The sequence below is a fragment of the Bombus fervidus genome, chromosome 10 (genome assembly GCF_041682495.2).
Source record: "Bombus fervidus isolate BK054 chromosome 10, iyBomFerv1, whole genome shotgun sequence".
Lineage (NCBI taxonomy): Eukaryota > Metazoa > Arthropoda > Insecta > Hymenoptera > Apidae > Bombus > Bombus fervidus.
The window spans coordinates 11,166,741-11,191,385 of NC_091526.1; the positions used below are offsets into that span (position 1 = coordinate 11,166,741).

Consider the following 24,645-nt stretch of genomic DNA (forward strand, 5'->3'; position numbering starts at 1 on the left):
GCGAGTTCTTATTGCGGACAAGCGAAATCTGACCTGCGTCGTCCTTCCGATTTGCATCGGTCCATCGCTTCTGAATGTCTCTTAAAAATGCGCGGCTTTCGCAGAAACATCGAACGTTTCAACGAATGCACAATGCGTACTTTACACCCCCGCAGTTCCCTCCGTTTACCGATTGGACACACACTACTGTGTCCACATTGCATTTTCGATCATCGCTCCTTTGATCGCTAGTTTAAGAATCAAATTTTTAAGAAAGTCAACCACATGTCCGACTTTCTTTGGGGATCGACAGTAAAAATATCGAATATTGTATTAGGTTCATGAATATGAAAGATCGTTTGAATTTAATAGGCCAACAATGTTCATTAAATTTTGTGTGAAACATGGATTTCAGAAAGAATGGGCTTTTAGAAGATTAAACACATTCTACTTGGACATTTTTTTAATGCGTGAATTATTTAAAAAAAGAATTGCGGTGGTTTCATCTTAAGAATTTTTGAATTATACTACTCGGTAATAAATATTTTCAAGAAACTACGTGAAGTTAAAATTTTTGTTTCGTATACGTCGACCTACCATTGAGAAATTATTTCAATTGAAGAAAAGAGACGATCGAATGGCAAATCTTTGCGAACGGTGAAGTACAAAAAATAGTTAAGAATGAAACGTTTCTTTCGAACGATGTGTTAACTTTAATGAATGAGCGATACACGATCGTTTGAATTTTTAATCATTTTCGTTTGTGAACCTCATCGTTTCGTTTTGTAAATGTCGTTTGTAAATGTACACAGGAAAAAATCGATTATTTTGCATCAATACAGAATAATTATATAAAGAAAGAAAGAGAGAGAGAGAGAGAGAGAGAGAGAAAGAGAAAGAGAGAGAAAAAGAAAGCGAGTTTTTAGAAAAATTCTCGTCCTCAGGGGATGATCGTTCACGTGGGAGTACTGTTTACTGGTAGAACAATTTATTTCTAGCTACGACGCTAAGCAGCTTATTAGGACACAATGGCGAGCCTGAGCAGAGGAAGGTAAAGGGTTGTTCGGGGTGTTCCCGTCCTCCGTTTCATTCTTTCACTGCGACATCACCACAAAATTTACTATGATGCGGTTGCAGCTCTACCAGCACTGCAGCTGGACACATGTCAGACAGTCCTGTTCAATTTCCACGCTTTTTGCCAATACGGTGCTTTCTATGAATATGGCAAACAATGACAAGTCCCCAGAGAATCTGCTTGTGGTCACTGGAAAATATTTTAGAAGATCGATGGTCTGACATCTCTCTGTACACGTGACATCAGATAATGTTTCTTCGACGCCGGAAATTAATAATCTCTTTCCGGTATGCGTCTGACGCATCGCTCATGCGTTTAATATCATTGTAACTTGACCGTGTCGTTGCGGAGACTTCATCAAAGTTGGATGAATGCCGTATAAAAATAGCGAAGGACCTATGGACTCGCGATAAAACTTTAACATATTCGATATTTGGTTTAAATTTATGTTGCTTTGGAGAGACGCGTTACTCTCATAGATAACAGCATCCTTCGTCAACTGACAAAAGCATCGATACCATCGAGACAAGTTGTTCCTTCGAAGCTGAATAAACAAGATTCCAAGGAAGTCAAGGAAAGATTATTCGATAAAAATTCACCGTACCTATGTTTAAAACGATTGAATGGGACGTTGACAGAAGACAGCGGGTCGGTCGCCAGATCTAGAAAATATCTTTCTTTGCGAGAGTTATCTTTTACGCGCCAAGTGCAACGTTTTGTCCTCATTCTTGCGCCAACAGATTTGTCACAGTACCTGCAAGAGGCTCCTGTAAGCATTGTACATTCGGCAAAGCGCAATAATAATGGCTATCATTATATATACCTGGCAGTGACCAGTAACGCAAAAGTTTCATCACATGGTCCTGCCAATAATCGTTTTACGACCACCATAAACCGACACTTTGACCAGTTTGCGTAGCTCACTTTCAATTGATACGATGTATTGTGAATGCGGTCTTCCAACACTGACTAAGATCTCGTATAGATTTATGGTACGAGGTATACCACAAAGCGCATCGAGCATCTTAGGGAACTGGTCTTCGTTATCGCGCGCTTTCGTGCTTCAGAGCGATCGTCGCGGGTCTCTCCACGCTTTGATACGTCTTTGCAAATCTCGTCCGCCTCCATTCAACGCGGTCAAAGAACCTTTAAATACCGTAAAAATTTTACTTTGACTCCTTTCATCAAACTGCAATGCTTCAACTTTCCCAATCACTTGATTCTACAGAATTTCGTCGTCCTTGCGTAAGTTTCTTTGCGAGACAACCCTACGTGGCTCTCAATTATTTTAAAGCGGTACGAGCATGACGAACATGTTGAAAATGAAATTAAGAAGTTGAATGATTTTGTGAGTTCCCTGAAGAAATATGATTTCTTTGCAACACAGCCCTACGCTGTTACCAATTGTCAATATGTAAATGTTAAAATGGCAAAAGGATAATGGATATGATAAGAAGGTAATTCAAGAATTGAATGATTTCATCGAAATATAATTGTCTTATATAAAGTAAGATACGACTTCTGTGTCCGACAATTTGCCATTATATAATTGCGACAACGTGCATCGCATTCGACACGGAGAGACGTCGGCACGCAGGACCGCTAATTAAGCCCAAATTCCTTATCCACTAATTAAACTTGAACGATTAAGCTTATTCCTCCTACCGTTTCTACCGATAATTATTACCCTGCAGATCGACTGCTCGTCGAATCTTGGGCGGTCGAAGCAATGATTTCACCTGGAGGTCGATTGCTCTTTAAGCAGTGCAGTACGAAAAAAGCCTGAACGGTATTGGGACTACGTGAACGAATTCAAGATACGTTTCCTTACCAAACAAATTAGCGATCTTATTTAATAATATTTGATATAACACGGAATTTATGTTATAGGTATATAAAAATAAAACGGATAAAAGCAAACAAACAGGATAAGATCGAAAGAATGGAAGGAATCAGGTAACGTTGAAAACATCTACGGTCCTTTTCGAGTTTGCCCATCAGGAATAAACAATTGTACGTAGCTACTGTAAAACATGGCGAACCGTAGAAACTAGATGGTCTGAAGAGAATATGGTAGGATTCACGAAGACTTTTCTCGGTGGCATAAGGCAGCCCCCAGGGACGACCACAAAAGGTGCGTAGCCTCGATCCTCGATCCTCTATCCGCAGGGTTGATTTATGAGCGAGTGGAGGGGAGGGCGCATGCGCACCAGGCTGCGAGATTCACTGGGGTCTATCCCCACCTCCATAGAAAACCCGGCAGAGCATTCAGCCTCCTCCCTTCTTCGTCAGTTCCTTGTCCACTCGGTTATTAAAACCGAGGCGACACGGTCGGCAACCAGCAATTATCTGGCGAGCCTTCGAAGCCGCGCACGCTTCGATCCGCCAGATACAGCGTTTCTCAGTTTTCTTTCCATTCTCATGTTCGTTTTTGTTCTACTCGAGCGTGGTGGCAGTGATCGAAATCACGGAAATACCTTATCTTCTATTTCACCTCGCGATTATCCAAAATTAGCAGAGGATTTTAATATCATTTCTAAGGACAGTACCATGGATACCAGGAAGTGAAGTGATGGCACAAGTGATACGGTATCAACAGGTCCGCGACAACGCATCCGTGGAAATATAGCGTATCATATCGGTGAAATTCTAGTGTCAAACGTGAAGATTATTTTCGATCAGTTGTGTGAAACGTTCATTCAGAAGTGACCGCTCCTGCATCATGCTATCATCAAATTATTCGAGTATTCGCTTGCAACATTTAGGAACAAGGAGCGATACTGTAAACTGAATTTCTTTACCAGATACGGTTTTTATAAAGCGTTCAATTATTCAAAATTTATTTATGTTATAGATGTGCATGCCGACGATGGCGCCCATGTCCAGCCTCCCAATGCCGATGCACGAACCTGCTAGGTTCGATTACAGAAGTCCAAATATTCGTTATCAACCGTACAATCCTACGTTTAGCAGTCATCACCATCAAACCAGCCAATCGGGATACTGGTACTCTGGATCCATGAACCACGGTCAAATCACGGAGGCGCTAACGCCGCCGGCGTACACGATGGCAAATGTTGCTACCAGTACGACCTCGTGGCCAACAGAAACTCATCTTACGCAACCTCAGCTCACGAATATCTCAGCGATACAACATTATTCATTGCCGCCGAGTCCATCGGATCTACCACCCAGTCCACAAAATCACTCTCCGCCTTATCAATGGCCTCTCACACCGCCGTCTGAACATGTCTTCCTGAGTACGGAGGATCCTGGAAAATCTGGCAGAAAATGTATTAGATGTAGATGTCCAAATTGTCAAACAGACGGCGCAGCTCAGGTTGGGGTCGACGGCAAGAAACAACACCTTTGTCACGTTTCAGGATGCGGTAAAGTGTATGGCAAAACTTCTCATCTAAAGGCGCATTTGAGATGGCATACCGGCGAACGACCTTTCGTCTGTCACTGGCTGTTCTGCGGCAAAAGGTTCACGAGGAGCGACGAATTGCAGCGTCACCTCCGAACGCATACTGGCGAAAAGAGATTCGTGTGTCCTGTGTGCGACAAGAGGTTCATGAGGAGCGATCATTTGACAAAACATCTGAAAACACATGAGAACCAGAAAAGGAAAAGTTCTACGAATAAAACGGAGTCGAATAAAGAGAATTCGTTGCCCGCTGCAACTGAACAGAATTTGTATCCTCCGACTGGAGTACAATATGCTGTAATTTAGGATTATTGATTTGTATAATTATTGTACGTAGACGTTCGTTATCTATATGATTTCTACATGTTGTAAAGTTAGGGAAAACTGGAAAGATGACTAATAGGACGAAGCAGGAGTAAAGGAAAATATCTGATACTTTCTATTAATCTACCTTTTCGTAGTCTACATTTAAAATTGTATTATTGTTTTATCACTTTGTTTAGTCATCTTATCAGCTCTGTGTTACAATTGTGTCCTTTTTTGTAAATAATGTCATTTGATCAGTACCTTAATCTTATTGTATATACTATTATACTAATTATTGTATATAGAAAAACGATATATTTTTGTACAGAACATATCGTAGATCTATATTTAAATTGTTTAATCGGAATAAAAACAAATAATATAATAACGATGGTTTGTAATCTCCGATAATTTTAAATTCGACGATACCAATCGTTACCGTTACACGATCTAAAGCGAGCCAATAGTAAATTTTATGCGGACTGAAGCCTCGATTTACCGTGAAAATTCACATAATAACGAATCATCCCCTTGTCGTATATCAGGTTCCTCCTTGACATCTTCCTGCCATACGATACATCCCAAGTCCCACCCAACGAACATAATACGATGTAGGGTATTTCGGAATTTAGCCCTTCGCAGTCCTCGATGATTTTCTACCTGACAAGTGGTCCAATGAAGAAAAAGAAATCATTCCACGGAAACTACCCCGAATATACCGATCAACTCTACGTAACGAAGTGACCTACATTTTGTGTCAAGCAGAAAATACAATTTTCGGACGCGATGCGTGAGATCCGCGACAAAGCCTCGCAAGACGTTTCCCTTTCCAAAGTTTTCGAGGCAATTTCGTGGCATTTGGGGGAAATCCTTGAACCACGTACGGCACTGTAACGGGTTGTTTCATTCGTATTTCAGCCAAGAGATGGCTGCACTGTGAATGGAAAAAGCCCGCGTAGCCCTATTAAAGGGGCGGCGCGCCGTAGCCCCGTAGCCCCGTTGCCCCGGCAAGGATTCATGGCTGGCACGTAGAGGTAGAGGCGAAAGAGGCAGACGCGATGATAGAGGTAGAAGTAGCGCGAGAGAGGGAAAGCTAGATGGCCAGAAGAGAAAGAGAGAGGCGGTTCAAGAGGTAGAAAAGCGAGACGGTGACCGAAGGAGGGCGCGTGAAGGGCGAAGGGGGGTCACGAAAATGGAATAAAACAAAAAGGAGGCAGCCGCGGAGCAAATTATAGGGAAAAATAGGGAGGGACGAGGCAGAGGAGGCAACACAAGCCCCGTGGTGTGGCACTCACGAAGGAAGACGATCAGGTGGATGGGTGGAAGGGCAGGAGGGGAGGAGGGGAGGAGGGGTGGCGCCACGGCAATTCCAGGCTCGCGTTCAACGTTCGCCGTGGAGTACCGCGGATAGCCGCGAAGTTAGTACGCAAGAGATTCAAACAGAGTCCAGAGTGACGAGACCAGTGTCTCCTGTTTACCGCCTTCTCAACCGGGCGACCACCACGAGGAACGGCAAAACCGCGCACCGATCGCCAAAGAAAGAGACACACACGCGAGCTGAACGGCTTGTCGAGAGCGTGACAAAGCTGCACAGTTTCCTCTAAGGAGAAGAGGGAGAGAGGAAGAGAGAGAGACAAGTACACGGTACGCAGCTCTCTCTTACGTGTTACGCGCGGTCAGTGCGAGAGGCTGCAACGTGCCGCGAGCATGCGTCTGCGACGGACGGCCCTTAAGGCGGACACGCACCACGCCGACTCGTCGCCGTCGTCGTCGTCGTCATTGTCCATACCCGTGAATGCTCGCTTTTCACCATCGCTACCGGACGAATGCACGCGCTAATCCCATCGAGGGGGCGAAGAATGGACGAACAGGTTCGTAGCCGCGCGCATGTCACCGATCGAAACGAGATCGGTCCCGATTCTTAACCGATCTGTTTCGCGATTCTCGCACCGCTTCGCTGCTGTCTATCGAGCCACGATCGCGTGTATAGCTATCTGAATCGTTCAACCCTCGCATTTGTCGTAAACCTTTCGAAACGCGGCCTCTATGTCGATCTATCGATATCTCGCAAACATGTCGGTAAATGTCAAAGGAGCAGTGCTTCGTTATAAATTTTACGTGTTTGGTAATCCTGAACTGTACTTTATCCAATTTCCTCGCAATTCTGTTGTGGTGTTGACCAATTAGTGCACGAATTCCGAGAAATGTTGGGTGTCGAAGTCGTTGTGTTTACTAAACTTCGAATAACATATCGTGAGGTTAAAATACACGCGTTGTAAACAAGAAGCCACGCACACTTAGCTTTTACCGGCTCGATATTACCTCTTCGTTGTTTCGAAGGGCGGCGTGGAAAATTTCTCGTTCAATTGAACACAAGCAGTGGCACGATATATCAGTGACTCGTGGAAAGAATGTTTTCGTATTCTGTTAACCGGTTAGTGATTCAAGTTTGTGACATAGTGTTCTTTATTGCTCAGTGTGGACAGTGGCGCATAGACAGGCCGTTCTGAAGAACAAACGTAGTTACACGAAGATCAACGGAACCGCATCGACGCTTTTTGTCGTCATTTTTTGGATCCACGAGGTCAGTCGAACCGGCAAGCTGGACGCGGAGGTCGGAGGCGGCGGAAGCCGCAGGGGTATCAGCCCTCCAACACACCTCGGCAACATAAACGTGAGTTTTTATTTCAGCATCCACATATAGTCCTGTTCATAAGTATTAGGACACTTAAGATAAGCAAATATATACTTTACTATCTGAAATCTTTGAAGATTATTATCGATACTATTTTAGTAATTTTACTACTATTATAGTAATCTGGTCAAGCGTATTTATCAAAATACGAACTTTATCGCGTCTTTCTATCACTAATTTAATCAATCTAATTTAATTCAGATGCTCGATGTACTTAGAATTTCTTATTCGATTTAATTTGGGATTCAGATCACAAGATTGCGATGGCCAAGAAATATTTTATTCATCACTATCTCATAATAGTTACAAATTAGTGCTTGTAAATATAATTGCGTGTTTTAAATGATTATCTTCCATGAATATAAAAACTTGGCATTCTAATCTCTTCTCCGATAATCTATATCAATTATAGAGTCCTATACGATATCAGCAAGTGTTGTAATACTTATGAACGGGAATGTACATAATACATTTACTCTTTTAAGCTGATATTTCTTGCATAAATTAGAATAAGTATGTCGAAATTTACAAACTGAATTTTTTTTAAATACATTGCATAGCTAAAAGATTATTGCGCCAAATTATTACTATAAACGTTGACATTAGTTTAGTCACAAGATATACTCAAAAGATTATTACAATTTATTAGTTGCGTTTTAACATTTTTCGCTATTATGTAATCGTTTAAGACACGTGTACAGAGGTGGAATTGTTAAAACAAGCTTGCAATTACGGTGAACGTATTATAAAGCGGGTAACTTATCCGCGTAGGTACATTGATCATCCGTTTATCGACGATATTTACCCACGTACATATATTTTCTCTCGCTTTTACTTTAATCGCGCTTGTTATTCGAAATGATGCATAATAAATGACATTTGTACGTCCCTTTATTCCATTGTAATTCGTTAGACACATTCTACACATGTATCGTGTCAATTCGTGACTTATGACAAGTACAAGCTTGTAAAACTAAGAAAGAAAAGACGACGACGCGATGATTTAATGCCCTCATCGTTTAACGATTCAGCATAAAGGGTTATTTAATCACTTGATGACAGGTAATTATCGAGAGGGAAATACATACGACGACAATACGTTGCAAAGGAATTATTTTCGTGTTTTCTTCCATTATTTATCCCTGTTAAAGCGCGAAACGTTACACTTTTGTTGGGACCAGGCACTTTCTCGAGATTTAATCGTTAGAGTGAAGATCGATATTGGCGGTATCGCCAAAGTTAATTCTACAGCTGCGGTTTGGTTGCACGAATTCGTCTGGAGAACCGCTAGACAATCCTGGCCGATATAGTAAACGTTACTATGTTGCTACACCCGTTTCACGCCCACCATACATCATGCGTTATGCTCGGACCTACCTGTCGACGTATACGTTGCTTCAAAGGTGTTACACGTGTTCTTAATAAATTTCCACCGTAAGAATGTCATGCAAGGTTATTTTCCCCTCCAGCGTCGTTTTTGTAAAATATATCTTATTTGCAAATGTTATCATTGACTTAAATATAATAGCGATATGAAATGGGCGTGGATATCTACTGTTTTCTATATTTTAATAATTCATTTTAGATATTCGAAGTAGAGTCGATTAGATACTAGCGTGACTAATTTAAAGGAAACCGGCTGGACTTTTACGCGAAGGAATAAATATATTCGAAGGGTTATGAAACTATCTGTAGATAGCGGAGAGTAGGCCATTCGGTCGAGTTGAAACGCGCGGCAGAGCAGACAGTCGTAGGGCAAGAAACACAGTGCCGGCACTTTGCTGACACACCTCCACACAAATCTAATTAATTTATATCCTGAGAGAGGCGCCACTAGGGATGCTAAGCCCGACAGGAAAAAGAGACGAGTAAAAGGATAGGTACCCGTGGTATCGGCTTCTCCCTTACGAGTTACAGGAATCAAAGATCTTACCTTTCTTACGGCCAAGAAACTCTTCTCTCAAATAATCTAGGCAATATATATCAACTTCTTTTATTTCGTGAATGAAAATTTGTTTATTCGTCGTATTCTTATCTATTTAATCGCCAATGATTAACTTTTTCATTGTTGAGGTCGTATGTTACGAGGGGCGGAAAACTATTAAGTTTTACAACTAGTAAGTTTATAATTACTATATAACATTGTAATTAATACGTATTCGTCGTTGCAATTACATATCGCTAGTTATTTAATAGAACATTGTGACGAATATAAAGCTTTCAGATAATATCATAATTATAGTTATATAGAACAAGCTGGAAATATGTTGTAATGTTTTTTTTGCCGAAACATCAGTATGTCTTTCTTTTTCTAACAAACGATAAATTATGACACTTACTTCAGAAACGCTAATATAAAGTGCGTTCTTATAATTGACGGTTACGTTGCAAAAGACATAATAATTACATTCTTTCGGTTCTCCAATTGTTATGATAGTAGCTAAAAGAAATACCTCAATGTAGCGAAATTGGCAAAGAAAATTTGTTAGATCCAGAAGTATAATACTATGTCTATGTCTATGTCATAATTAAAACTATGATTAACGTTATGATTACGTGTCAATGTTTTTGAAATTGTTTTTGAACCAACGGATAAATCACTGTGCGTAAAACTCGTATAAGACGATTTTCTTCTTTAGACGGGCAAAGTTTTCTTTTACACAGTTGTTACAACGCGTTGCAATTCTTATCGACATTGTACAGGTTAATAACGGGGTCTAAATTTTATAGTTTATGACATTTTAAAATTCTACGAGCCGCAAAAGAATGCATACATTCTCGCTTCAAGAGGTGAAAAAAAGGGAAGTATAATTATAATGTTCCACGACTAACGAGCTATCATTAATTGAGAGAACGAACGCGCGACTTTGAAGCATTTGACAACAACTGCATCGCTCTAAATAACTGTTGGTTACATTGTCAAGCTGGCAGGAATTATAGAATGGAACAGACGCGAAAAAGCACACGCCATAATACAGGACAGCGGGGTAATTAACCTGCCCCCCAGAAAATCTACACGCGTCGCGCACACGTACCACTCGAACCCTCATTAGCGGTTTACCCCGAGCGTCGCGTGAACTTTGCACCTGCAAATTGGCACCTCCCTGTTTTGCCGCGCGCGAAACGCCACCGGATCGCCACGATCCAACTGTGTGTGTATCCTCCATTTCGGCCTGCCCATTTCTCGAGTGACTAGCACGGTTGCCTACCGGCTAAAAAATCGAACTGTGGCACCAGATGCAGAAGATACACCTCGCGGACAACCACCGAGCAAATCGCCGCAGCTGTTACAGATTATGCAACACTGTCGAGAGAATAAAGACATCGAGTCCTCTTCTTTGACGGCGAAGACACGGGTAGTTTCGGTGGTCGTTATTGAAAAAACACGGTCTCCAAACGACGATCGAACACGATAACACCATAACGTTGAATTAGGGTGTTGCCGCCTAATCTGTTTACGTTGCATATTTAACACGGTTGGACGAAAATCAAAAATACGATTTATATGCCGGGAAATTTATTATAGGAAAAGCTAATACGCGGAAAATGTTATTACGACGTTACTTTTAATTAGAAAGAAACGAGAGGAAATGGTGAAACGTTAATCAACCCCTCTATTCGTAATAGGATACGCGAGATTAATAATTTGCAGAGGGCTGATGAGCCTTCGAACATTTACGGCTCGGCAAGAGTACGTGGATGGAATAAAATAAGCGAATTATGCAGATGAGAATCCGATTCTGTCACTTTTGATTTACGGCCGCTTTGCTTCAAAGATATGCGAGGGCTAGAGGAAAAGAACAGAAAAGAGATATCGCGGAGGAAGAAATTTCTCTACAGTAGGCAAATCCCTCCTCAACCACGAACTATTTGCGTTCCTCGGATAAGTGTACTATTAACTAACCTCGCGTTAATATCTACGTTTTCTACCTCATTATGATAATAGCGGGACCAGCGGCCCTCGAGGCCACGAAAAGGCATCGCCGCGGCCTCCACGCTGCTTGTACCAAACGTGTACTTCTCGTGTATTCCTCCTTTCATTACATATTGTACATGCACGAGTCTGAACATCGTTCGAAATATTTCTCATTCCAATATCTGATTGATAAATTGTAGAATTTATTCAACAAATTATAATTACAAGGAATACGACGTTGCTCAGGACGATTAAGAAATTCACAACACGAAGGAAAAGCAATCTGCCAGCTGTTTTCCATTTATCGTACCGCGGTGATAACCGAGTCGAATCGAGTAATCGAATCTTCGATCGAGTACCTTGTCGTTCTTCCCTAATTCGACGGTTAGACGTCGATAAATCTATACATCGAAGGATGTTCAAAGCCGATACAAAAGCGTGGACATGCGAAAGTAATTATCTTGCGAACGTTTTAGCACACGAACGTCCTTAAGAAGTAGCAATGTGATGAAGGTTTAATGTATCGGATGACGGACTACGGTTGACGTCGGATGCATTTGGATCGGAGTAGCGCGTAAACAAGAGCACCTTATAGAGCTTAGAACTTCTCGAGGTTACATTGAAGCGTTTCGTGCCACGGGTTCGACTAATAATTTTCCGCGTATTTGGAACGGCGCGACTGTTCCACGGGAAGCGGATAACGCTACGCCGCGATTATTACACACTGTGCATGGAAACGAAAAGAGAGCGGTAAAAACGGCGCCTTCGTTGCCCCCGGCGAAGACTGGAAGCCGTTTCGTAATCGCGGCCTGGATCATTTTCTGCACGACTGCGCGGGAAATTAGATCACCTACCTCTCATCCCGGTAGCGAGAGATCTAGGCAGGTTTCATCGCACGATACAGGAAGAGCTTCTTCTTCTTCTTTGTCCTCCCATTTCTTCTCGTCTTTCACCTCTCATCGACAGCTTGTCGCTGATAATTTAGCTATTAGTCACGATTTTTCCCTACCTTTCTCACCGAGGATAAATCCCCCTTCGTGCTGATACGTTTTTGCGTTATATCGCTTAATTTCTTATTCCTTTTTTCCCTATGTAACTCCTTTATCCTCTATACGTTTCTCGACCGTTATACTTACTTGTTCCGTTATCGACGTTCATCGAGCAGCTTGTTGCTCCTCGTTCATGCCCCGGGATTATCGTGGCGCTTAACTGTTTCCCAACAATATTACAAAATGAAGATACGTATAACGGAGCGGCTGCTAAACTTAGACAGGAGCCAAGTATAATATATTACAGTACCTGGCCATTGAATTAGGGCCGCATACAGAAATCCTATATTCCAACTGACATGTGTCATATACACACACCATGTTACAATGGCAAATGGTAATTGATCGTTTGAATTATTGTTAAATACGTAGATAAGTATGTATTGTTCTGGAAAGTTAAGAAAGATTTCATTGGAATCGGATTTTTCGATAAGAAATTTCTTCAAATAGCTTCTACAGGTTTCTACATTCCGAAGTACTCAATTTCTTCTCTATGTTTGCCGAATACATCTTGTAAAGATCACGGTGAATAATAACGTGACAATACTATAATCGACGAATGAGACAAAAGATGCTGAGATAAATACTCTTCTACCAAATACCAAGTCACACCATACCAAGTCGATTACGCAAAATTCCCGAAGGGATTAACCGCGAGTGTATCCTATGGAGGATCGAACAAAACGTCTCAAGCGTAGGAACTCGCCCTCTTCTCCCGTTCTTTCGTTCCCTTCTTCTTAACTTTCTCCCTCCGTTGGATCGTCCTCGTCCTCTTCTTCTCTGCTTCTCGGCTCTGACTTTGCTTTTGGCTTGGGCCGGGTGTAATCGGTTCCCCGAAGCCAGGGCTCATTATCGACCCGTCGGCCTAGCAATTACCTGCGAAGCCTCTTTCGACTTCGTGTGTGCCAGCCAGCACAGTTTCCGACTCTCCACGAGGCCTTCCGAGATCCTTCCAGGATCCTTCGAGCGTAGAACAGAGAGAAAGGGAGAGGTAAACCGTAGAAGAGAGAACGGAAAGCAGAGAATAGCCAGAGAAACGCGGCAGTCTGCTTCGATGTTGCTGCTGTTGTTGCTTCGCGAAACGGCCAACGCTACGATAATCTCGGCGGAGCGAAGATACGGATAAACAACCGATGATAATTACTGGACGTGCCAGTAGTGCGCGATAATTGCCGAGGCAGCTAAGTTCGCACCAGTTACGAGGAAGAATCCACGTTAAGCAACGTGGATCGGAGAATTTCCTTTTTTCCATAACGACGAAGCTTTTCTGACTTTATAATTGTCACGGGAAGAATGATGTTTTCAGCGTCCGAACGAAAAGAACGTTAATCTTCGGCTTATTACCGAGTGCAATCTTTTATCCGCTTTAATAATTAAAATTGTATCGTACAACCGTGTATTGAATTATTGCAAGAAACGAGTATATTTTTGTCGGTTACGTTTTGCCTGACCAGTTGACTGGCTGCTTCAACAAAGTAGCATATGCACACAGACACATATACATATCGCAAACAAGTAACGATAGTGATGGTAATTACGGGAAGACCTAATTTTACAATTTTATCGTGACGGCAAAAACATACTTCATCTATTTACCCATTTTCTTTTTCTCAATCGCTCTTGCATGGTACTAGAAGTATTGGAGTGTGAGAGTGTAGTTTTTTGTCGCATACAACACCTCGAGTTTCTTGCTTAGCCTATAGCCAATTGGAATTCAATGTAACATCGGGGAATAATTTTTAAAAGTATCGCGGAACCTGTTCGCGTCTGTCGATTCGATCCATCGTGTTCCCACGACTAGGAGCAGAAAGGAAATTACCGCTGGAGACCGATAGACGAGAGGAAAAACAAGTAGACACAAAATATAATCGTTAGGTGATTATGACGCACATGTCGCACAATTGTATTCGTGGAGGAAACAGGAAAATCAGGATAGTGCAAACTGTCGCGAAACGCGATATCTCATTATAGTCCCTTATTAGCTAGGTTTCATAAAAATCGCAATCCACGTACGTTGCTCTTTTCTTTCGCTTTCGTCGACTGATGTAATCGCCGAATGGCACAAAGACGTATTTATGGAATTTTCTTGAAAGACGCGCATCTGCGAACGAGCCAGCTCGAAAATTGGCCGAGTTCGCGAACGCGGCGAGTCCAGTTCGTGGAAAAGCGTTAAGTGTATCTCGTGAGACCGCGACCTTAACGAAGAGGACGGGCCACGACAAGAAGCAATTTCGCAGATGGTGGCCCGTCAGTAGCACGGTCGCTTTGTCCCAGCGAAAGTAAGTATTTATGTACAAACGTTCAATTGTTACGCCAGGTTTGACGAACGAGAAAAGTTTTTGGAAATCGTCGTTAAACGACGGGAAAGTAAAATAGAGATCGAACATTCACCCCTGAAATGTCGTGGCCGTTTCTTATTAAGAAACCAGCTACCAAGTTGCATCAAAATTAGAAGATCAACAAAAAAGTACTTACATTCATTTTTCGCATTACTCTTCTTTCGCGCGATCGTTGATTTGAATTGAATCGAGAAATCATATCTTTCCCAGGAAGAAATTTTCTAAAGAATACAGTTGCATTGAAAACGATGAAAAAAATCTCAACAGGGTTGATTTTGGCGCCTGGTGATACAAATCCGTGATTCATCGACTTCCGTGTAAGGGGATCGATGTAAAATAAATAAAATCGACGGACGATCGCTCCACCATATCAATTCGTGTCATCGGACTCTGCAATGTTCCATGAATTATCGATCGTGTGCTTCCTTCGCGAACGGTATTAAACCGATGAGACTGAAAAGCATGTCGATCATTTTCCAACAACGAACCCATGGTGGAAAGATTATCCTCTTCCCGTCGTTAATGCGGTTTTACGTTGAATCCGACCAACAAGCGATAGACGATCTTTCGACGAGCGTGCGTAGATGGAAGAAGTAGAAAGTTATTCGGACCAGAGAGTGGAAGAGTCGAAAGAAATACGGTTCGACAGGTTCTGTTCTCTCGACGATGTTATGCAATTTTACGACCGACATTCCTTTTTACGAGCGGTAGACTCTCCGTACGCGTTTGCATCCGCGACAACTTGGCCGTTTCGCCTGCTCGAATTAATTAACGCAACGGCCACGTGCAAATTAGCGACGCTACTGTTCGAAATCGAGCAAAGTCTCTGTGCAGAGCGGTGGAAAGTAATTAGGTGTCATTACCGCATCCCGGTAACGGGTATACGGCCTGGAGAGAGTCTGGATTCAGAGTTTTGTGAAGTGATTATTTTTATTGTCATTTCCGGCTGGTTTCTTGGAAATCTCGGAAACGGCACGTAAGCTCGTACATACACGAGAACCGTGAGCTTCTTCGCCATCTCTGACCCCTTTCTCTTTTTTTCTTTTTCCACCGCTTCTTCTTCTCATTCTTCTCTCGTTTATCTCGATTTTCCATTCACTTTGAAGCGATCCACTCGAAACGTAATTAACTTAACCCGCTCGAGGTCCACTTAATCTAATCTTTTTCGTCGATAATGGCGATAGTTACGCAACAATTCGACATAATTACGTCCGATTCAATTAATGACGCATTACCCATCGGTGGTGGTTAAGTATCGCGACTCTTACCGCGGACACGACAGCCGGTAATTTTCGCGCAGTACATCAACATCTGCCAGTTTTTAATATCGTTCGGCACAGTATATCATCGTTTTGTTTAAGCCGAGTTCTCTTGGTACTTGGCTTAACGCTCGCGGTACGCCCGAAGCACCGTAAGAAAAGTGGCAGTACGCGTAACCGCAATAAAACTCGCATTACGCTCCGCGTAATACGTGCATAAAGTATTCGCGTGTGCAGTAACGCGTATAAAATGCTGAAGTTGTTCGCGTTCTCCGGGGCAACCTCGTTCCCGGCACGGACGTAATAGATTTATTTCGGAGAAACTGGCGTCCGCGTCCCCGTTGCGTCGATGGCTATCGTTCTTTCTTGCCCCGATAAAATTAAGAACGGCTAAAATTCGAAATTGCGGAGCTAGCGTGTCGAAGGTAATTTGCCGCTTTCTATTCGATCCAATTTGTCGGTACAAATGGCAGTGATACGACTTCCGTAATCGCTTGGAGAACACCGCACACGCGTAAAACGTGGGTGTGGAAGGCGCCAGCAGCTCTTGCTACAGCTGGATCGTGTTTCTGGCGTGGCGATACCGGTATCCCTTCATTCCTGAGTAATCGTCAGGCCCAAGGCACGCTATCCGCCATTTTCTAAATACGTTGGCCGAATATCGAATGTACGGGAATCGTGGGTCTGTCGAAATCTCGTGTTTCCTTTAAAATACGTTGCCACCTTTTCCAAGATTGCCCTTTCCTTTCTATACCTCGGTTAGAATTTTAATAACATGTCTAATTAGAAGTCGCGAACACTTGTAAATCTATACCTAAATAAATGATAAATACTCGAACATTTACATACGTAATAACCAGCATTTTGGAAAATAAGGGTATGTGGCAACACTTATAGCAGCCACTGTATAGTTTATTTTCGCCGCAGCCAAACAGTCGTTTATTATTAGCTTGATGTCTCGTTACGAAGATGCATTCCGGGAAGACTTGCAACCGTCGGGTTGCAGCCTTTGGATTTCTGGAATTCAGAGGTTGTCGCTCCGAGCTAATTGGTTAACGCAATGAATTTATTGAACAAAGCGGCGACGTAGCATATCTCCAACCGAGTCTGACATCCCCTTTCCGGAAACGGGAGAGATTAGCGCCTCGAACGTCTTCCGCGTAATCGCGCTGGCTAACGCAAAACAAAGACGATCTTAGCCTCTTAACGATCTCGTACAACAACCCAGTTGAAATTACGGGAAACGGCCAGGGAGAGAAAATCAGAAAGTCGTCTCGCAGATATTATCACGGATCGTGAGCTCGTCAGCGATTATCCGTCTCTTAAGAAAGGATCACTTGGCGAAACCAGCGTTAAAACGTCTCTACTCGGTCGATCGAAGAGGCTCGAGCGGATTTGCCGAGCTTTCTCATAACCAAAGGATTCGTTGCTTCAGGTGGACGTAATAACGAGGATAGGCTGATGCAGGACAGTTCGCTGGCCGGAGCATACGTGCATCAGTTAGGAAAGCTTAATCACCGTCGAGCGATCTCAAATAGCACTGACTACGTTTTAATTACTCGCCGCATCGCGGGGAATGTAGAATGACATCAAGATGCCCGGGGTGACGAGGAGTACGAGAGAAAGGGAGGGCGCGAAGGAGCGTTGACCGCATGTAAAAAGAGCTTCGCCAGTTTTTCAGTCCGCCCCTCTCTTAATCACGACCCAATGCAAATACGAACGACGCAGTGCTCGCGGCGCCGATAACAGCGCAGATAACAACACTGGATAACCAGGTGATCGCTCTTTCGAACGTTCTAACTTTATTAGCTAGAATTGATTGTCGAGTGCGTGTCGCGAACTTTGTACCCTCCTTCGTAACCGGCAAAAACACATGGAGTTGTTAGCGTGTTTCCTGAGATTTCATAGTACGGCAACAAGTGTCCCTATCGCGTTATTTGACCAAGAATTTCAACGTTTAAGCAACTCGTCGAACGAGGGATCTTTCGTGATCACTGTGTTCTTCTTTAGTTCCTTTTCTTTTTCTTTTTTTTTTTTTTTTTTTTTCAGAAAGAAACCTTCTTCCGTCTAGCTAAACTTAGCTCGCGAGGAATAATTCACCTAAACGCGCGCACCGTTTAAACATTCGCCAACACGAAATTCGTCGCTCTGTCTGAAAAATCTACCTGATCGCGTGTTCATCTATCGCGAGGACCTTGAAACGATTCAGATTAAACCGACGGAGAGGTCTAAATCCTTTCGTGTGACTTTTTCAATCCGTTCATGTTCGCTGGCTATTTCTTTCTTCCACGAAACTCGTACAAGTCGGAAATTATCCCACGATTATCCACCGACCTATCACGGATCGTTTAAAAATTCTTTTGACAAATTTCTTCGGCCATGGCGAAACCTAGTTTCTCAGAAAAAAGATAAGTTTCCCATTAATTCGAGACAAAACGTGTTTGATTAATTATCAGGCATCGGCTGTACAGACCGCATTCACGCGAACCATCTTAAAAGGCCACCTCTCTTGGGTATTCGTAGCGTTTCCTAAAAGCAAGCGTTAGGATCGTTACTTCGCAGCCCGCACGACTAGCTTCGGAAGAGAAGTTCCCACGTAGTCCACGTCCGAACCTTCGCCGTTCCAGAGATCGTCGGCATGAAAACGGGGATAATTGTGGCTTCGTAAATACCGCTACTTAATACTCAGCGTGCTGCTCGTACACGCGTACATAGATTGTACAGCTAGTTGTAGCGCGCATATTAGCTCCTCCGTTGGTTCGTGGCAACGTCAGTCCGTTTAGAAATCGTTCCTCTCTTCGCGCAACATGTAGAAAACGAGGTAATTGTACGCGGCAGTTGTGTACGTTGCAGATATCCACTTCCGCCGCAGATCTGGCTCGGTGCAATTTCACGCCATTGCAGTCACCGATTTCCTTACTAAATCTTTGTTTCCTATTTCGATAAGCTCGCTTAATAAAAAGCTTTCGATATACAGCTCGTCATCAGGTCCCGAGTGTTTATGCAAATTTCTATTTGGAGAATCGAAGAAATGGAATCTAAACGTAGAATATTATATGCGTTAAATATTATATAACTTTAGATATTTTACGTATTTTTTGAATGGAACAAAGATCCGTTTCATTCACTAAATATTATAATATTGTTAATTACGTTATGTATTGTAATATTGTAAACATTGTATAAAGATGTTCTACTTAGAATGTTTCATATACTGTTATGATCTGCTCGTATCTTGTGCATTTTGCATACCTAAATCTGTCACGAATGCATTAACAGGCTGTATCAGATTACATCGCAGTCTATTTATAAATGAAGGCAGACTTCGCTTGTATAAGTAATTTTTTTATCAAATAAACACGCGATAAGTCGAAGTGACTTTACGTTATTGTTTTAGTACATGGTAGGTCTGAAATGGAATCATTAACATAATCTATCTAATAATCTTTTAAGTCTATCTCATTTTTTCCAAGTAAATATAGTATTTATCTTAATTACTTATAAGAGTTATAAACATAATGGAGTGCCATTTAATAGAAACAATGTGAATGTCGAACCTATTATTTCCAATCATTTGTCATTCTTTTTGTTCGCAAACACACAGGAAGTGTCAACTCGTTATATTGAATCAATTGTAAAATCGGATAAAAAGGACTGTTGATTGCAGTCATTACGCAAATTGACCTGACGATTCATGGCCGAACTGATTTCTCGATGCTACGCACGTTCCTGTAAGATCGATCGGTCGTGTATCGAGCTTTGTGCCATTCGCGCGACACGTACGCACGATGATTATAATCGTGCTCGTCAGATCGATCACGATACCGAATGCACCAGGATCGTCGTATCCTACATTGAAATCGAAATCATCGGAGAAGGCTTGGCCTAATCGAAGTTGCGAATGTGTTAAATTCACGTAGAGTTTTCGAAGACTTGCCCGCTGCAGGATAAGTAAAAAATGTACGACTGTATTTTAATTGGAAATGTCATATGGATCTATGGAGTTTAATTGAGGTTAATTATACCGCAAATTACAACACGCGTAATTAAGAATAATGAGATCTTATTTCGTCTTATTTGCCCGAGGAAACAGGTTTGCAAACACGGGCACTTCGGACAAGCGAAAAAGAAAAAAAGGAACGTTAAATATTTTAATTTATGCCTCTGTTTGCTTGCAACAAGAATGTTGCACTTTCTGTATTTCGACTATCTTTCGTCGATAATAATTTGTTTTTGCAATCGGTTTACCCTTCAGAAATACATCCACGTGTGTTCAATATGAATATGACTGCTCATTGTTAAGCAATTCGAATGTAACTTCGTCGAATAATTGGCCAATAAATTTAAACATTTTAAGATAATAAACGAATAGAATTGCGATAACCGAAGCACGCGAATGCAACAATGTTCGTAGACTCGTGCATGTCATTGACAACGGTTGAAACACAATGGATCAAACAAGTATTTGTACAACCAGGTTCTAGCTACTTTCAAGAAAAATATCTAACAGCACCGACCTACGGCGAGTGATTCTCCAAGTGTGAACAAAAATATCGAAAGAATTAAACTAGAAACTGATCGAGTCTATGCGAAGAAGACTAGAAACCATTATACAAGCTAAAAGGATGCAGACCAAATATTAATTGCAATGGAATAATCGAAACTATCAATGGAAACAGTTATTTATTCGAAAAAAGACTAGGTGTACATATACTTTTTTCACCCACTGTACTTTGAAGCGGAGATATGCGTAATTTGTTTGCCCGATAATTTATGTGCCAGCGCTTGTTTTACGTAAAAACTGAACATGCAAATGATGCGAGATAGAAGTTCCGTCTGGGAAAACGCTTATTTATTATTTCAATATTCTATGTATTATAATATATTACATATATAAGATATATATATATATAGAAAGAGAGAAGGAAATGCGATCAGTTTGATTACACAATTGCAGGGTTAATCGACCTAGTACTGGAGATTAATCGCTCGGAAACTTGTTCGTCCATACAGTAACAGTTTAGTAATAACGAAAAGAATATATATTAGAATTAGGAAGTTTCGTAGCTAGTATCAGCTTACGATCTCTGGGTGAAACTTTAATTGAGAATGCTCGTCTCAAAACGTTTCACGATAAGCCGAACCATAATTAATTGTCGATTTCTGCGGAGAGTCGTAGCTTTATCGCCACTGAGAACTGGTTTACGCAGTAATTTTTTTCGACCAACGAATATATACTTGGAGAAACGGGAATGCGAACGAACGGTCACTCTTCGCGGCGATGCACATGAGATTACCTTGTTCTTGATTAATGTAATCTCTGTTTGCTCGCTTCAATTCGATCGAATGTGAGAACAAAACGCGTCTAGAGGAAATCGCCCGTTCCTTTACATTCATCGGCTCGCTAGGTCCGTTTTATCAAGCTCGGCTGGAAACGGAGTAAGCGGAAAAGAACGCAAAAATAAGGAAAACAGGGGTATCGAATCCCTTTCGAAACGTTTAGCTGGCAGGCTTCCGCGTAACACAGCTAACAACGAATCGTGACTCTTTGCGAGGAGCCGACAGAAAATAACGTTATTATATGTCTTAAAGTCTCGCATACACATAGACCAGCGAAAACTTAAATTCAGCACGCGATCCACGGATTTCTTACCGTGGCGCCACGACCTTGAGTCATGGCGCCAAAGATGCTTAGAGACGTATGGCCTCTGAACGTTGGAAATACTTATTTTTATTGCCTGTTCGTGTCACGTTCCGCGACCCGCGCGATCCATGGCGCGAAAGTAAAATTAATAAATTCTCTTAAACCGAGGTAATTTAAAACGTTTATTCGAAACCGTGTTTACAGTATTTGAAGTGAAAGGCAATTAAAGCCGCTGAAAGCTGTATCTTGCGAAAACTCATCTAACTATGTTTTTATATTATGTCTTTATAAGGATACTAAGACAATTTAAATTGTAAAGAAAGTCGGCAGGTGAACAAACGTTGGGGATCTTCCCAATCATTTTCGAAAGAAAGACCCCGACGTTTTTTCATCTCCGACGGATATAAATGTAGCGACTCAGAGAAGTCAGGATGAGTTAGAGTTTGAGAATATCTACCGTTTGGTTATCGAGTAAATTAATTAGCGTTCGTCTATCGAAGAATCATCACTTGTCAATCGGAGAATTTCATATCCGTCAGTCAATTGTCAATATCGAAATTGATTAAGATTTCAATAAGCCATTTTATATTGATAATCTACTTTCGCACAACTTTAATCCTCTTCCGTGCCAGTATTTCCGCACATAGCAGGTTAGCCGAAAGTGGAGCTTATTGCCAGTTGCATTAAACGTTAGTTGACGCTACCTTCTCGTCGGCGACTAAATAGAACGTAACAGTTCGTGTCCTTTTTTTTTTTTTTTCTATTTTATCCGTCTTTTTTACCTTTACACAATCATCGTTTTATAGCAAATAGAACACCAGTTTTTAGCTAGATTTTTTTATCGATGGATTATATAAAAGATCTCTGCGTGCAGGAACACGCAGGAAAGACGAACACGTTAGCGGATGTTGTTCGGAATTATCAGAAAAGGAAATAGAACTTTGAAGCAAAGCTCGTGTGATCTTTTAACCGTGTCCTGTTTTTCTTCTTTTTTTTGAGGTTAACAAGTAAATAGGGTATTTACCGGTGTTCGTAATTACCTACGACTACCTCATCGTTACTTTCAAACGCTTAGGGCTGTAAAAACTTTTTACGACGTGTAATTTAATTTTCCGTCAATTTGTCTTTGACATGGATCGAATGATTGAGATAAATGACGAAGGATCGGAAAGTAAATATTGCGACACGTAAAAAGATAGATGCCAGCGTAACTAATGTGTAGCATCATTAATCTTGACGATTATGTCTTGAACTCCTGAACTTCGGTATGTGTATGAGCCTATACAAAAGTTTTAAGATTCACGCGTAACGATCAAAAGACACGCATCTTAAAAATCGCGTATTATCTCATAATAATGATCCCTCGACGATAGAATCATAGACAATGTCGAGATGAAAAACTGAAAATTAAAATTGGAATGAAACAAAGCCAGAATGAAGAAGCTGTTTAAAATTAACAGGAAATTAAAATTATAATAACTCAATGAAAAAGATGGTTGTTGAATTAATTCCACGTAAATCTGCGACACTATACTATTATTTTCTTTATATAGAGGGTTTGATGTTTGGATAATCGCTTCAATATCGTAATTACGATCGCAACTTGTTATTAACTTGATATAACTAGTCCGGATCAGAATTGCAAAACGTTTTCGAATAATTATATCTACTCATTGTAGAGTATTCATCTTCCTATTCGACCGGCGGCGGATACAATTATTTGTTAATGTGCCATGATAACGATGTTAAGCGTGTTAACGTCCCCGAAATTGCCATGGTCATTGGCTAAGGGAACAGTTCTCATTTGCAATGATAAATTGGCCGATCGAAGTTCGCGTTTACTTGGAAGCAGTTCACACACGAGATTTTTCAAACGAGATTGCTTCGGTTGTGTAACCGAACATTTCCAAAAAAAGTTACATAAAACTCCGGTTTTATCTGGTCTCCGTAGTCTGATCGATTCGACGTACCGCTTGTAGAATAAAATACGAGGGCGATAAATGTTCGGTTAATGAAATTCATGAGGATAAAGTGGACTGCCGTGGCGGAGCTGCTGTACATCACTTAAGGATTCAAGTGCATTTTCATTTTTTTCTCTTTTCGCCAATTCGATCGCGTGCTCCCCTCTGGAATAAGCGTGTTCGTTCGCCACCGTGAAAAGGGACATTTATTACGTCGTTTCTGCACTTTTGCTCTTCCTACGATTTCTCTTCGGCTAGTTACAGCCAGACGACGGTTTTCCACTTCTATGACCCACTATTTTCCTTCGCTCCTTCCTTTCTAACGTGTACAACGATCTTAAAATAGGGTGCACCAGAAAGAGGACGGTTGGGTCTCATGCTCGGGTCTCGAGATACGGGTAAACTCGACGATTGGAAAGCAACGCTGGAAAACGATAATATAAAACGGTTATCCGACGTCGCGTGAAAGACTTGCGAATTACGGAAACACTGCGTCAGCATCCGGGCGCACGATTTTCCAGAACGTCCGCATCGATTCCTGCGGTCACGTCGCTCACAGTTCTCTCCAACCATTCCCGTTTTCAACCCTCCTTCTCTCCACCCCACGGAATCGAGTCCTCCTTCGCTGCCAGCTCTTCCTCTCTCACATTCACCCTCGAATCCCGCGGCATTTACCGACAGTGCCACTCAGGGAAACCAAGATGGTTACCGCGTCAGCACTTCAACGTCGTTTCATCCCTCGTTCGTCGTTGTACCTCCGCTCTCGGTATACCAGGGGTGACACGGTATGTGCTTTAACATCCAGTAGTTTCATCGACATTATTCTTTCCAACATTGGATTAAAAATAACAAAAACGTACGATTTGGAAACAACGTTAACTCTGCTAGGTTCCTCGAATTTTTGTATTTCGATCATCCTCCGATTTTATAACAGCAAACACTAAGGCTATCGTAACGATGTAATATGTTTGATATAAAATTGAAACGACGAATCG

General features: G+C 41.8%; 2 protein-coding genes across 2 annotated transcripts in view; one reads left to right on the plus strand and one right to left on the minus strand.

The window, feature by feature from the left end:
• The window catches only part of LOC139991550 (uncharacterized), a 289,560-nt gene that overhangs the window by 248,724 nt on the left and 16,191 nt on the right, over positions 1 to 24,645 (minus strand). The gene's annotated exons all lie outside the window — the stretch shown is intronic.
• On the plus strand, positions 3,375 to 5,158 carry LOC139991538 (uncharacterized). The gene is made up of 2 exons (XM_072011718.1): positions 3,375 to 3,836; positions 3,909 to 5,158. The coding sequence occupies exons 1-2, from the start codon at positions 3,777 to 3,779 to the stop codon at positions 4,785 to 4,787; spliced, it is 939 nt and encodes a 312-aa protein (XP_071867819.1). The 5' UTR covers positions 3,375 to 3,776; the 3' UTR covers positions 4,788 to 5,158.

Coding starts and splice junctions, on each gene's coding strand:
- LOC139991538 (XM_072011718.1), top strand. CDS start 3,777: ATGCTATCATCAAATTATTCGAGTATTCGCTTGCAACATTTAGGAACA. Junction 3,837..3,908: donor TAGGAACAAGGAGCGATACT/GTAAACTGAATT, acceptor TTTATGTTATAG/ATGTGCATGCCGACGATGGC.